Raw genomic sequence first — 15717 nt, 5'->3', positions numbered from 1 at the left:
TCCTTGTGCACATTCCCGCTGGCTCCTCAGATCCAGCTTCGCAGAACTTGAAAGAAGAGCTCAGAGGCTCTCTTGCATGGCATGGTGTGTTGTGAGTGTGCGGGGGGTCACTGTGCTTGTGCCTCATAGGTACGGACCATCGTGACAGAGACCTCATTTACCATCGACGAGCTGGAAGAACTGTACGCTCTTTTCAAGGTGAGTTTCAAAGTAAGTTCAGGTCCACGCAAAGAGATGGAAAGGACCTGTTCTAACTGCTAGGACTTCTGAATCTTTCTGTTAGGTGGTCCAGAAGTTCCATGGATCCCCAACATGCATAAGGAAGAAGGCAGAGCCCGGAGAACAAAGCTGTTGTACTTAATAGGAAAAGCAAATCAATTACTAGCACTAATTTAAGTTGACGGTTTAGCTCATTTCCTCACCAGATGGGTTTTTCTCTTGGACCTCAGACACAGAACCTGGATCTCTAAAACTCTATAGAATAGTGGTGATCAAGTTCAAATTCTACCTGGAATTCTTTAAATTTCTTCTTCTAAGCCCTAAGTCACCCTTAAAGAAAAATACTATGTAGCTAGAAGAAGAAGCTTGCTATGTTAGGAGGTCTGGTTAGTTTGAATTTGCTGCCTCAGAAGTCTGCTGGGCTGTGGTTGGCCTGCTCTTCAGTCCTGGGCTGTGGTGATACAGAGCTTTACGGTAAAGGGGCCTGGACCAGAGAAGTCACTGCATCATGGCAGCCAGGGGACAGAAATACACCAACAGAGGGTGTAAGACAAGACTTGACACACTTCTTTCAACCAGCCTCCACTTCCAGAAAGTTTCTATCATGGCTCAGTAAGGCCAATTATCCACTGATGAAGGCCAGGCTCTCGCGATTCAGTCACCTGTCGATGATCGGATCCATCTTCTGGAAACCAAGTTGTTTGTTTGTTTGTTTGTTTGTTTGTTGAGACAAGGTTTCTCTGTAGCTTTGGAGCCTGTCCTGGAACTAGCTCTTGTAGACCAGGCTGACCTCAAACTCAGAGAGATCCGGCTGCTTCTGCCTCCTGAGTGCTGGGATTAAAGGCATGCACCACCACCGCCCAGCTGGGACTGTTTTTAACATACAGCCGTGTTGTGGGGATGGTTCACACCCAAACCCTAACAAGAACTGTCTACATGTCTAGGGAAGAGCATCATGGGTTTGATTCTGTGTTTTACATTAAGCCACTATTAGAAAAATAACAATCTAATCATTTTTAAATATAATTCTTTTCTTATACAAAAACATTTTTGTCCCTGTTATTGTCAATGTCTCAGATTATAAATTTGGCAGGGAAAAGGTTTACAAGGCTCTATCACACAAGAAACAATCTTGTCACAATCTCTAATTTACTCTCTGGACTAAATCTGCAGCTAGATGTGGTGGTTTATGCCTCTCAGCCCAATGCCTGGGAGTTTGAGGCAGGAACTTCAGGAGTTCAAGGTCATCCTTGACTAGGAGCAAATTTGAGACCAACCGAGCTTGCATGAAATATTGTCTCAAAAACAAAAGCCACCAATAGATCTAAATGTGACTCTCTGGCACAGTTCAAAAAGAGTCCAAGGACAAGCATAAAGGAAACACCAACATCCTGTGGGCAGCTCCTAGGGGGAGCAGAATTTGGGACTTAGGGGTCTCCCAAATGTGCTCCCTTATCTCTTAGTCACTAGAGGGCGCCACTATCTCTCTCTTTTTGTGTGTTGACTCGGTAGATCAGTGTAGTATGGTCCCGCATTCTTGGAATGAGGCATTGATTTCTGTGCAGAGCATCAGGAAGCTATCGCTGGCCAAGCTCTTCATTCTCTCCCCGACATCTCTTAGACATCCGGGTTCTCAAGTTAGCGTACCTGTATCTGACAGGAAGAGCACACACTTGCAGACCTAACGCCGTGCCAGGGGTAACACTATGTGATTTGGGGCTCGATGATGTGTCGTTTTTTAGGCTGAACATCTAACCAGCTGTTACTGGGGCGGGAGCAGCAATGCCCTGGACAGGCATGACCCCAGCCTGCCTTACCTGGAGCAGTACCGCATCGACTTTGAGCAGTTCAAGGGCATGTTCGTGCTTCTCTTCCCCTGGGCGTGCGGCACTCACTCCGATGTGCTGGCCTCCCGCTTGTTCCAGCTGTTAGATGAGAACGGGGACTCCTTAATTAACTTCCGAGAGTTCGTCTCTGGCCTGAGTAAGTCGATGAGATATTCTTGCATGAGTTGGCTGGGGTCAATGGGGTTGTAACCTGGGGTTCCTCTCTGCTTTCCTCGGAGTCCCTACGCTGGGTCTAGAGGAAGGAGGAGCACAGACAAGGATCGCATGCTGGTTGTAAGATCGTGTTTAGTTAACAGCTGTATTATATGGACAATCTACAGCCTTCTACATGAGACAGACATCAGCATGAGTTCAAAATATATTATCGGAGTGCTTGTAAAGTGGCCCAACAGGTGAAGGCACCTGATGCCAAGCCTGATGATCTGAGTTCAATCCCCAGAGTCCTCAGAGTAGAGGAAAAGGACCAACCCCCGAGAGTGCCCTCTGACCTTCATACAAGAGCTGTGGCACACACACACATGCACATGCACACACATACACACACAACCATAGACATAAGTAATTAACATGATGTAGGATTTAAAAAAAATACATTAATGGAGAATGCATGCGGCAGTAAAATCCTAATGTAATTGTCCAGCACTGATAGGTTTCCCAGAGAAAAAGGAGTATCTACGTCAGTAGTTCTCAACCTGTGGGTCGCAACTCCTTTGAAGGTCAAACGGCTCTCTCCCAGGGGTCACCTAACAGCACTGGAAAGCACGGATATTTACACTGTGATCCGTAACGGCAGCAAAGTCACAGCTGAGTAGCAGCAAAAATATTTTTATAGTTGAGGAACTGTATTTAAAAAGGTCACAACATTAGGAAGGTCGAGAACCAATAATCTAGATGGTAGACTGTATGCTTCTGTTTTACAAAACAAATATAATAATTAAAAATATGTCCTAAGTAAAAATAATTGCCCATAGGTAAACCTTTCTAATATGTAATTTTATGCTATTTTCTAAGTAACATTAAATTTATTTTAATAAAAGACTGGAAAATTATAGTATCTCACTGTGTAAGTGGAAGTCTTTCCTGTCTGTTTCCTGGCTAAAGGACTACGCACAGCTAGGACAAGCGAGTGCATGCACACAAGCGTGCACACACACCACCCACCTGACAAGCAGGGCACGAGCTGCACCCCTATCCACCTTGTTCATGTCCCTGTATTGTTGCTGGCCTCTTGCTTCAATTATGATTGGATGAAGAAAATGTGGGTAGGAGAGCTTGGCCCACTTGATGTGAGCCTGGGGTGTATTTTGTGTCTGGCTGCCAGAGAATTTCTCTCGAGGTGTGCCCATATGGTGCCTTCATCCGTCCCTTTTCTCACCCCTGTGACAGAATGTCTAACTGCTGACTTAAGGCTAATGGGCTTGCTTTGGCCCACAGTTTGGGGCTCATCACAGAGCGCGAAGCATTGACAGGTCACACTGCGCCTGCAGTCAGGAGCTCAGCCGCTGTCTCACCCCTGTTCAGTCTGGGACTCCAACCTTGTGGGACCCCCTGATCCCAATCAGCCAGGATGCAGGGGAGCTGGGGAACTTTGAGTACAGCCCCGGAGATTATGTCACAGGTCAGCTGTTCCCTGAAGCAAGGGAAAGGAGGACAGACAAGCAAGGGGAAAATGCACCTAATTCTTGCATCTGCATCCCTGATTAATCACATAAGTTGCATATGTGGTTTTTAATGCCCCATTGAGAAGCCTGTGGGAGGCAGTGCAGGGAGGACATGGTAGGGAGGCGGGGGCTTTCCAAGCACATCAGTTAGGTTAGCAGACTTCTGGCCACATGATTTCTGACGAGCCCGTTCTCTGGCAGGGAAACAGAAGCTTAATTGATTCTAACTTGACATGGCCTTTGTCTGTTTGGAGTTGAGTGGGTTCAGGTCTGATGAGCGCAGAGAGAAGCTCTCTGGGAGATGTCCGGGACATAGGCAATGAATGCTCCACTGTCCCTCATCTGGTCTGGGAGCCCGCACACCCCAGGTCATGTTAGCACTAATATCTAGGATGTGTTTTCTAACACCAGTGAACTCAATCTAGAAACGCCTTCTTAGATGCCCAGGTGAATCTGGGTGCTAGTAAACTGACAGCCAGCAGTAACCAATTGTGCCTTGCACCATATGCTTTAAATGGTGGATCCGGGCCAAGATGAAAGACCAGCATAGAGCCAGTGATGCCTCCAGAAAACACCACACACACCCCGCCCCGCAGAAAAAATGTGGAGGAGGTGAGAAGGCCAGAGGAAGCTGAAAGTGTGTTACTCGGGGAAAGTCCTCTTGGGTTGAGTAAGTCTCTCACCGCAATTAGATAGAGCCTTGTGCACACACTTCGGGCAGGCGTGTGTGTGTGTGTGTGTGTGTGTGTGTGTGTGTGTGTGTGTCTCGCAAACTGCTTTGAGCTGACGAAGGCCAACACTCCTGCAGTATTGTCATGCTAGGCACTGAGCCAGTGCTTTCTATGCATGTTTTTACTTTGCCCTAAGGCACGGGCTGCAGACTGCAGGTTAGAATTCCGACAGCCCGTGGACACAGTTTGTGCAGTTACTGTCACACTGAGTAAAAGTCACTGTCACCTGTCTCACTCAGTTCCGGCTGCTTGAACAAAATGCTTCTTAGACTGAGTAATTTTTACACAAGAGAAATGAATGGCTCACAGTCCTAGAGGGCGAGAACTGCAAGATCAAGGGAATATCCCATTCAGTTTATACGGTGGATCCCATTCAGTTTATACGGTGGATCCCATTCAGTTTATACGATGGATCCCATTCAGTTTATACGGTGGATCCCATTCAGTTTATACGATGGATCCCATTCAGTTTATACAGTGGATCCCATTCAGTTTATACGATGGATCCCATTCAGTTTATACGGTGGATCCCATTCAGTTTATACGGTGGATCCCATTCAGTTTATACGGTGGATCCCATTCAGTTTATACGGTGGATCCCATTCAGTTTATACGATGGATCCCATTCAGTTTATACAGTGGATCCCATTCAGTTTATACGATGGATCCCATTCAGTTTATACGGTGGATCCCATTCAGTTTATACGGTGGATCCCATTCAGTTTATACGGTGGATCCCATTCAGTTTATACGGTGGATCCCATTCAGTTTGTACGGTGGATCCCATTCAGTGTATACAGTGGATCCCATTCAGTGTATACGGTTGATCCCAGTCAGTGTATACAGTGGATCCCTTTCAGTTTGTATGGTGGATCCCATTCAGTTTGTATGGTGGATCCCATTCAGTTTGTACGGTGGATCCCATTCAGTGTATACGGTTGATCCCAGTCAGTGTATACAGTGGATCCCATTCAGTTTGTACGGTGGATCCCATTCAGTTTGTACGGTGGATCCCATTCAATATATATGGTGGATCCCATTCAGTGTATACAGTGGATCCCATTCAGTGTATACGGTTGATCCCAGTCAGTGTATACAGTGGATCACATTCAGTGTATACGGTGGATCACAGTCAGTTTATACGGTGGATCACAGTCAGTTTATACGGTGGATCACAGTCAGTTTATACAGTGGATCCCATTCAGTGTATACGGTGGGTCACATTCAGTGTATACGGTGGGTCACATTCAGTGTATACGGTGGATCACAGTCAGTGTATACGGTGGATCACAGTCAGTGTATACAGTGGATCACAGTCCGTTTATACAGTGGATCACAGTCAGTTTTTATGGTAGACAGTTCCTTCTCTGTGTTGATCGTGACGCAAACGCAAGCATCCCCCCTGGAGTCCCTTTGGTAAGGACACCAATCACATTGTCAGCATCTTCCTGACCTACTCACCCCTCGAAACCAATGGCTCCATCACACTGGAGGTCAAGGTTCAACATAGGACACCAACCTTTTGGGTCTACCTGCCTACTGTTAACGTTGCTGTTGACCGTGGAAGAAACAAAAGCTAGGTGAAGTCAGGTGACTTGCAGACACTACATAACCGTAACGTCCCTTCCCACCTGGATTCCGAGTCCTCACTCCCTCTTCTAAACTGTCTCATCCTCGGGGACTTAATATATATTTCCAAAAGATTTTCTAATTTCAGGAGTAACTCAGAGGAAAATAGCAGAATTTTTTTATTGAACCTTATAAAGTCAGAATAAATTAAAATGCAGGTTAGAGCAAAATTAAAACATTTCAGGAAACTAAAAAAAAGCATTGAGTAATTTAGAGTTAATCTTAAATGTGTTCTTCTTTTATTACTGAATTCATAGTTGTTTAGGAGATTAAGGCCCAGTTTTTTCTTCTTTTCCATTAATAATTCATGCGCCACCACCGCCCGGCCTACATAAAACTGTTAATCTAACTGATACATTTAAAATCATTGTGTGTATTAATATATATAGTTTTATTGTCCTGGGATCCCAGTTGTCAGGGTCATTGGTAGACTTTTCTGTTGTTGTCTAGTGTCATAAAGGGGAAACTGAGGACAAGGAGAGGCCAACTCTTCTGTAGTGCACAGTGAGAACAAAGCACTTGGAACCACACCTCCTGGTGTGAGAGTCTTAAACCCAAGTAGGTCCTAGGCAGAACTTGTCACACAATGCCTTGGTTCACTATGTAAAAAGCAAACTTTTACAAGAGCTCTCTGAGCTTGGGGACTTCACGAACTCACAGGACCCATTTCACACTTGTTCTTCCATGATTCCTAGGTGCTGCGTGCCATGGGGACCTCACAGAGAAACTCAAACTCCTGTACAAAATGCACGTCTTGCCAGGTAAGTGGCCACACAGGGCAGCGTGCATCTGGTGCCCCGGACCTGACTCTCCGTCTCTTCCTTTGCCGGTACCTGTCTGCCTGCCGGCCTTTTGCAAAGGCCAGGCCGAGTTGCTGCTTTTACACGTGTTCCTGGAGGAGGCTATCCTTGATTTGATTGTCACTTGCCTGTCTTTGAAATGAGCCGAGCTCATAGAAGACATCACACCTCCCTTCAAGAGAAAGGGTGCAGAGGCTTTGGTGGCAGGTTGGACACAAACATTCCAAGGGAAAAAAAATGAGATGCTGAACGCTTGTATTTTGAGGAGCAGTTTTAACATCGGTGGGCCTGCTGCTGAGGCCTGGGGCTCAGTTCTAAACCAGTCTATCAAATACTAAAGACAACAAAAGTGAAGGCAGATGCATTCCCATCCCAGATGGGAGTAAATTTGGATGTGTGAGGCAAACAGTGCCCTACAATTGACCCATAAAGTGTTATTTCAAAGTCTTTGGGAAATCTCCCTGACAGAGAGGAAAATGCAGAGGGATGCTGGAGTGGGGTTTAAATGGAGTTAAAGACAAAATGACGCCTACAGAGGCCTCTGAGGTGCTTCTGTCCTCCATCCCTCTCGGATAACTTCATTTTTGGTCCTACCCCCCCCCATCATTTGCCTGAGTGAGGAAACTTATTGTTGAGTCACGGCCCACCACTCTCCACAGAGCCATCCTCCGATCAAGACGAGCCCGACTCTGCCTTTGAAGCCACTCAATACTTCTTTGAAGACATCACCCCAGAATGCACACACGGTAGGTGACGTTTCTCCCTCGGGGACTGCAGTTCAATCCCCAAACTCACATTTTAAAACAAGCGAGGTGTGCATAGCATACATTTGGAACCTCAGCTCTGAGGATGGCACAGATTTCAGCCAATTGTTTACTGAAGTATATTCAGTCAGAAGCAGCGCCTCTAGATTGAACATGTGCAGCCCCTTTCTTTCCTTGTTTTTATTTCCTAAACACTAGGGCGTTCGAACTGTTTACATAGCATTTACATCTCATTAGTTGCAATCCAGAGACAGTTTAAGATCCATAGGAGGGTGTGTATAGATTGCACACAAGTGCACAGCAGATCTGAGTGCCTGTGGATTCTGCTGTCCACAAGATGGTCCTGGAACCATTCCTCCATGGAGTTCCATCTGGCCCATTTCAGGAGTTTGCCAACCCCTCATCTGTGTGATTGTTTGGTCTACGAGGATGCAGTTTGGCCTAAGTATGTCTGTGGCTCACTGCACCTCTCTCCAAAGGCATGCGTTACTCGTGTGGCTTCTGCCTTGGGGTCCAGCACTCCACACCGCTGCCTCTGGGCTTGGTTGTTTGCTTTGGCTTCTTAATTCTTGCTGTATCTGAACAAGTTCAGTGTAGGCCTGGTTCGAACCCTCAGGTGGGTGCCCAGGGTTACTGGAGGAAAGGGAAGCAGACTGTGCTGTCTTGTGGTCCACAGCACTGTTGAGGAGGCAGGGACAGCGCAGTTCCCCAAGTGGCTGCAGTGGGCCACGAGGGATAGCTAGTCCCAGGCAGGGAGCCACGTGGTGGGTGAGAGACCTTAATGGGGCAGGCAGTCCTGCCATGAGAGTCAGACAGATGGGCATGCCACAAGACCATGCCGCAGGTTTCTGAAGACAGCTGGTCCTGGGCAGCAGGTGAGAGACAGACAGATAGGCACACCATGCAGAGTGAGGTTGGATATTTATTTAGTGGGTTATGGAGGGGGAAGGGGAGAAGGGGAGAAGAGCAGAGAGAGAAAGAAACAGAGTGGGGGAAGAGGAGGAGTCACAGCAGCAGCTACCTCTCTGGGAAAGAGACAGAAAAGGGAGGGACTCGGACTGGAAGCTGAAGATCAGCTTGTCTGGGGGGGGGGGGAGTGGGTGTGGATTGTCTCTTAAAGGGACAGGACAGATCATTACAGTCACCGTGTCCATCTGCAGTTAAGGGGAAAGCCACCATAGATCCAGGCTCAAGTACCCTGGCCACCAGAAGAGCCACATCCCGGAAGAGCATGGGTTCACCAAACTTAATGCAGATGAATTTGAAGATGTGGTAGCTGAGAACTGGTCCATTCCTGATAGCTGTGGGGTCAAATATATCACCAGTTGTGGCCCCCTGGACAAGAGCAGGCCCTGCACTCCTAAGTGCTTCCACTGTGCTGAATCCTGTATCCATCAAATCGTGCTCAGTAATAAAACTCACACCCCATCTGGGAGAGGAAAAAAAAAACCTCATAACTTTCTAAGCATAGTTTTTAGATGGTTACATAATAACCACAGCTCGGGTTCACCATGGATTAAATATCATGAGTGTCTGTTTGTCTCCTGAAGATTTTTCATGAATCAGGTTAGAGTTCCTCAGTCACATGGAGTGTGTCCCTCTGGCAAAACACTGTCGAGGCAACTTGAAAAACCAGCCCCCTTTAGGGTAGCTGAGGAAATATAGGACACACTCTTGAAGCCAGTCAACTCCATCAGAATTGAGGGTGTTGTACCTCTTCCAGGTGTGTGTGTCCTGTAATGTCTGTTTTGCACAGATCGTCAAGTCCCCCAAAAACCAACAAGGAGACCGAGTCCCGTATGTAAAAGCAAGGAGCCTTTATTTTATACAAGTTTGCAAACTCGGTCTCCCTGCATGTCCAATGTATTGGAATAAACGGAGAGCCCCAAGCTCAGTTAGAGTTGGGTTTTTATAGTAGTAAAGGTGGGGGTGAGGGGTTTCTGAGGTTTAGGACCCCTGATTGGCTGACATTTGTCTATGGGTATCCTGGTGAGTGTGCTCGCAGGTGGTCCTATCTACAACGGTTGGAATGTTAGGCATTTCCTTTAGATGGTCTGTTCTTGAGTGGTGCTCAGATAATCTTAGATTATGGTTCTTCCTGCAACCAAGTATTGCTTCAGAGTAAACTGCTGAGACTCTACTAGGGTTATCATGGCTGAGTCCTACTCTGGCAGGTGATAAAGAAAACAAAGTTGTAGCTAGACTCTTAAAAAACTTTATTTTAGAGATGCCAAATTACGAGGGAGAGCAAGTCTTCCCCTGGCTCCCGCTAGGATTCCGTGTCCCCGGAAGAGTACGTTCCTTGATTCTATTTCAAGTCACTGCGCACACTTGAGAAGTGAGAACATCACAAGCAGGATGGGGTTTTAATTTTTCATTGTACAAATAACCCCAGCTGTGAGAAATAAACCTGGGACCATCCTTCATCCAGAGGTAGGGTTGTCAGATAAAATAGGAGGCTTCCAGTCAAACTCAAATTTCTAAAAAAATAATTGTTTAGTATAAGTATACATCATGTGATACCAGAAATACACTTTGTTAAACAAGTTATTGGACATGGGATACTGGTATTTTATGTTTGTATTTATGTTTAAAGATTTTTATTTTTATTATTTGGTTTTTCAAGACAAGGTTTCTCTGTGCAGCTTTGGAGGCTGTCCTGGAACTCATTCTGTAGACCAGGCTGGCCTCAAACTCACAGAGATCAGCCTGTCTCTACCTCTCAAATACTGGGATTAAAGGCATGCACCACCACCACCACCCACCTTAAAGATTTATAAAGTGTGTGTGTGTGTGTGTGTGTGTGTGTGTGTGTGTGTGTGTGTGTGTGTGTGTGATGAGTGTGGAGTAACAGGCAGTTTTAAGCCACCTGATGTGGGTGGTGAGATTCAAACTCTGGACCCCGCAAGAGCATCATAGCTCCAACAGCTGAACTATCTCCCCAGCCAGTATTTAAATTTCTGTTTGCTGAAACATTCCAGTGTGCCTGTAGGGTATTCGTGTTCTCCTGATAAGCCTGTTTCTTATCTGTAACACCCTTCTTTCTTCTGAATATGTCCGGTAGTCGTTGGGTTGGACACCAGGAGCAAACAGAGCGCGGAAGACGGCTTCGTCACAGTGAGTCTGAAGCAGGACAAAGGTACGACTGTCTTCCTTTCTAGTTACCTGATTGCCGCCTGAGTTCCTGTTTCCTGGCCCACAAACACTCACCTCTCGGCATTCGGGTTGCAGGGAAGAGGGCAAATTCTCAAGAAAACCGTAATTATCTGAAACTCTGGACTGCAGAAAATAAATCTAAGTCAAAAAATGCAAAGGATTTGCCCAAGTTGAATCAGGTAAGAGTCTATATAATAAAATAAATATTCCCCAAAACAGCGAGAGCTTGGGGTCCTTGACTCTTATCTGCTTGGGTTTGGGGTATTAGGGTATTTTGGTTGTTGTTTTTGTTGTTATAAGACAGGATGTCGTGTGGTCTAGGCTGACCTCCAACTCACTGTAAGCTGAGGATGACCTGGATTTCTGACCTCTAGCCTCCACTTCCCAAGCACTAAGGTTACAGGCCTGTGCCCACCACGCCCAGTTTGTGCAGGACCGAGCACGGAAGCCAGGGCCTCGGGCCTGCCAGGCAAACACTCAGCAGTTGAGCTTCATCTCCGGTCCTGTCTGCATTTATTTCTTTTCCATCAAAATTGTGCTCAGCCTCGAGAAAACATTCTCCTAAAAGAAACTTTGAACAACGAAGTACTCAGTTTTGGGAGTCCATCCATCCACCCCTACCAGTAGAATTCCCTTGGGACGCTCAAGTTCAGGCTGTTTCTGCCTCACTGTGTTAAGCAGTAGAAATGTCTGACACATCTTCCTATTAGAGGAGGGATATAACAGTTATAATCGTGAAATGGTGGGTTTCCAGCTCAGGAACAGCCAGGGCACCAGGTTAGAGTGAAGGCATTGCTTCCTTACAGGGAAGGGAGGAGCTGTGTCCCAGTCAAGGCTATGATAGCTAACCCTTGGGGAAACCTTCAAAACTTCAGAGATGGAAGACAAGGTGAGTCTGCTGCCTCCTTAAGATTCTTCATCAAGGAGAAAAAGAGAACAAAGAAAAGAAAAAGTAAACAGGGTGTAATGCGTAGCATGGTGGTCCATGCCAATCGTCCCGGTTCTGAGGAGGCAGACATGGTGATCTATGCCAGTCATCCCAGTTCTGAGGAGGCAGACACGGTGATCTATGCCAATCGTCCCGGTTCTGAGGAGGCAGACATGGTGGTCCCCATGCCAGTCATCCCAGTTCTGAGGAGGCAGACATGGTGATCTATGCCAATCGTCCCAGTTCTGAGGAGGCAGACATGGTGATCTATGCCAGTCATCCCAGTTCTGAGGAGGCAGTCATGGTGATCTATGCCAGTCGTCCCAGCACTGAAGAGGCAGAGAAAACAGGATAATGAATTTGAAACCAGCCTGGATTATACAGTGAAACTGTGTCTCAAAACAACCAAAATGGAGGGGCAGCAGCAAAAGAAGAAAAAAGTTTAGCAAAATGTAGTTTAGTTATTGTGTGTGACGGGTGTGCTTTCGTGTGCACAGGTGCACACATGTGGTGTGTGTGTGCATACACAAATGGAGGCCAGAGGACAGCCTCAGCCACCACCCCCTTGGGAGCAAAGCCACCATATGTCTGAGACAGTCTTACTGGCCTGTAGCTCACCAGTGAGCCGCAAGGGCTCACCTATTTCTGTCTCCCCCTGTTCTGGGATAGCAAGCACATGCCACTGTCATTCTTTCTGAGCAAGGGATGTCGGGATTAACACGCAGCACAACTTCAGGTTCTGCAGACAAGCCTTTATTCTGCTTTCTCACAAGTATATATAACCCTCAGCAGGGGAGGCCAAACCAGCAATAGCAGGAAGCTCATCACCTTTGCTGGCTTAGGGGTAAACATCCTTAGAAACATTGCTGAAAACAACAGATTGTTGCTGTTTTTGTTCCTGTTTTCAACCAACCTCAAGAGTTCAAAACAGATCAAGTGGGGGTGCGAAGGCCTGTCCTCTAGGGACCCATCATGCCACCACACCTCCCCACCCTTTAAAATGTGGGTGCTTGGGAGACTGAGCCGTCTCCCAGCTTCTGCTGTAGTCAGACTCTGGGTGACGAGTCTGGGAAGGTTTTTACCATTTCACCTTTCTAGTTTCGTGGTTATTTCAGATTTTTTTTTTTTATTAAAAAAGAAATAGACTAATAAAGAGACCATAACAGTAGGTCCATCCCTTCTCCAAAGAGCATTTTCCTGGGATCTTTAAGAGTCGTAGTTTAGGGGCTGGAGAGATGGCTCAACGGTTAAGAGCACTGACTCTTCTTCCAGAGGTCCTGAGTTCAATTCCCAGCAACCTCACGGTGGCTCACAAGCATCTGTAATGAGATCTGGTGCCCTCTTCTGGGGTGCAAGTACACATGCAGATAGTATACTGTGTACTGTGTACATAATAAATAAATTTTAAAAAGAGAGTCGTGGTTTAATACTTGCTTAGTCCTTGCTCTTAACTCCTCCCCTCCCCCATTCCTTCTCCAGGGCCAGTTCATCGAGCTCTGTAAGACCATGTACAACATGTTCAGCGAAGACCCCAACGAGCAGGAGCTGTACCACGCCACAGCTGCAGTCACCAGCCTCCTGCTGGAAATCGGAGAGGTGGGCAAGTTCTTCATTACCCAGCCTGCCAAAGAGGAAGGCGTCACCGGACCACCCTGCAGCCAGGCCCTCCCGGGCATGCTCTTCCCCAAGAAGGGGCCCAGCCAGCCCTACTCGGTGGAATCGGCAGAACCACTCCCAGCCAGCCTGGCAGCTGACAGTGAGGAACACTCCCTGGGAGGGCAGATGGAGGATATTAAACTGGAGGATTCCTCGCCCAGGGACAATGGAGCCTGCTCCTCCATGCTCATCTCTGATGATGACACCAAGGACGACAGCTCCATGTCATCCTACTCGGTGCTGAGTGCCGGCTCCCATGAGGAGGACAAATTGCACTGTGAGGACATTGGGGAGGACACAGTCCTGGTGCGTAGCAGCCAGGGCACAGCCGCTCTGCCCAGGAGCAGCAGCCTAGACCGGGACTGGGCCATCACTTTCGAGCAGTTTCTGGCCTCACTCTTGACCGAGCCTGCTCTGGTGAGGTACTTTGACAAGCCAGTGTGCATGATGGCCAGGGTCACCAGTGCAAAGAACATTCGTATGATGGGCAAACCTCTCACCTCAGTCAGTGACTACGAAATCTCTGCCCTGTCCGGCTGATACGGGAAGGGAGGCAAAGGAGTTTTTATGTTCGTCTGTGTTGGGGGGGGAGGGTCTTTTCTTTTAAATTAAATATTTATTAGTACCTGGCTTGAAGCCTACTGTTTTCATAATGTAATACAATTTAAACTGGTGAGAAAAAGATAAACACCCCCAAAGTAAGGCACTCGCATTCTGCCTGGGGGGTCTGGTGACCAGAATCTAGTTTATTCAGTGAATCCCCCCTAGAAAACCAAACTGTCAGTGATATGTGTATTATAACTTAGTACTCTTGCTGTTCAGCTGTATTCGTGGTGTAAAACCAGTGCTGTCTGATGCTAACAGACAGGCGTGCTCTATGCATTCGGGCTCCGAAATAAAGTTAGGTCTGGAAGGAAATGGAGCATTGCAAACACGAGGCTGTTTTCAGAAGGAAAGGGCATTGTTGGCTGGGTAAATCTTGAACTACTTTAGTAAGTCTTAAAAATATTTTTTAAGATTTGAAATATATTTCATAAAAAATCCTCTATCCAAAAATCGTATTCTACACTGGTCCCCCTTCAAGGAGGACACATTTGGGTTCCAAGCGGTTATGAAAATGTAAGCAATGTTTACACGAGGCTGGAATGACAGATTTGATCCGCTTGGACATCGACAACTTGCTTGGATTATTTCTGTCAGCTGGGCCAGAAAACAACAGGATCATCTGAGAATCCGAATGTGAAAGAGACAGGATCAGCTTTTTGTCTCAATTTTTGTCTTTGATGGACTAGAAGTCTTGACGCTTCTCATCTGGGTCTTTAGATTCTTGTTACTCATTGAAAATATGGCAAAAAAAAAAAAGTAACAAAAAACAAAACAATGCCCTTCGCCATTCCCATACTTTCTGTAGAGTCAAGAAACTATATCATGTATCACGTATGACCAACTTTCCATAAGTCGGTGTAGACGTTATGTATGCAGTGAAGGGATTCTGCAAGACAATGTAACTAGATGTTTAAAAACAGAACCTGCCACTTTATAGAACAGAATAGAATGCTCTATCTGCTGAAGGGATGTGGAAATCAGCACTGGCACGCCTGCACTTTGAATTCCTGCTCGTTTCTCACCGTTAAGCCTTTGTTCGTCTCGGAGGCTGGGAAACGCCCCCTTACTCTGGCCTCGCAATCACGCTCACGGTTCCTTTGCTTGTTCTGACATACTTTCCCACACACTCCCTTCTTTTATTACACATGTGTCCTTCATTTAGCTGTTGCAGCTGTAATTTTTTTACCTTGTTTACAGAATGATTTTTAAATTGTCAAATGAAGTAGTATGAACCTCAACTAGGGTAAATGTGAACAATTAAAACGCTTCAGAAGTGACCATGTCTCTGTGCCTGAGTTTCTGCCTGAGGCCCACGCTGTTTCTCTGACAATTTTATAGGGAAGCTATCAGTAGACAATTATTTAATGGGTGACTATTTTGAGGTAAGAAGCTGTGTAGAGCTAAGAAGATGGCTCGGTGGTTAAACTCTTGGTGCATTTGGGTACGGACCGGTGCTTGATCTCTCGGACCCCTCTAAAGCATGCTGTAGTGGTGGCGTCTGTAATTCTAGTGCTCTAAGGTGAGAAGGGGCGTGGAGATGGGAGAATCTCCAGACATTCATGGGTCATCTAGGCATGGGCTCATACACAAGAACACACCCCCAAATACCTACATATGAAAATAATACAGAGAGAGTTTTTTTAAAAAGGAAATACAATGCAGAATTTCAAGAATATTTGAGACAAAAAAATAGATAATCGTTATGAGTTACCTAACTTAG

General features: G+C 46.4%; 1 protein-coding gene across 1 annotated transcript in view; it reads left to right on the top strand.

Moving 5' to 3' along the window:
* Positions 1-15274, top strand: part of Tbc1d9 (TBC1 domain family member 9) — a 109816-nt gene extending 94542 nt beyond the window's left edge. The window contains exons 15-21 of the mRNA XM_057753437.1: positions 130-198; positions 1962-2202; positions 6783-6848; positions 7547-7633; positions 10716-10790; positions 10883-10986; positions 13215-15274. Of these exons, the coding sequence (XP_057609420.1) occupies positions 130-198; positions 1962-2202; positions 6783-6848; positions 7547-7633; positions 10716-10790; positions 10883-10986; positions 13215-13931 (1359 nt within the window). The 3' untranslated portion in view covers positions 13932-15274. The remainder of the gene's footprint in view (positions 1-129; positions 199-1961; positions 2203-6782; positions 6849-7546; positions 7634-10715; positions 10791-10882; positions 10987-13214) is intronic.
* Positions 15275-15717: the final 443 nt, after the last annotated feature.

The sequence above is a fragment of the Chionomys nivalis genome, chromosome 21 (genome assembly GCF_950005125.1).
Source record: "Chionomys nivalis chromosome 21, mChiNiv1.1, whole genome shotgun sequence".
Lineage (NCBI taxonomy): Eukaryota > Metazoa > Chordata > Mammalia > Rodentia > Cricetidae > Chionomys > Chionomys nivalis.
Note: the sequence above shows the minus strand (reverse complement) of the source record. Positions and strands in the feature narration are given on the sequence as shown.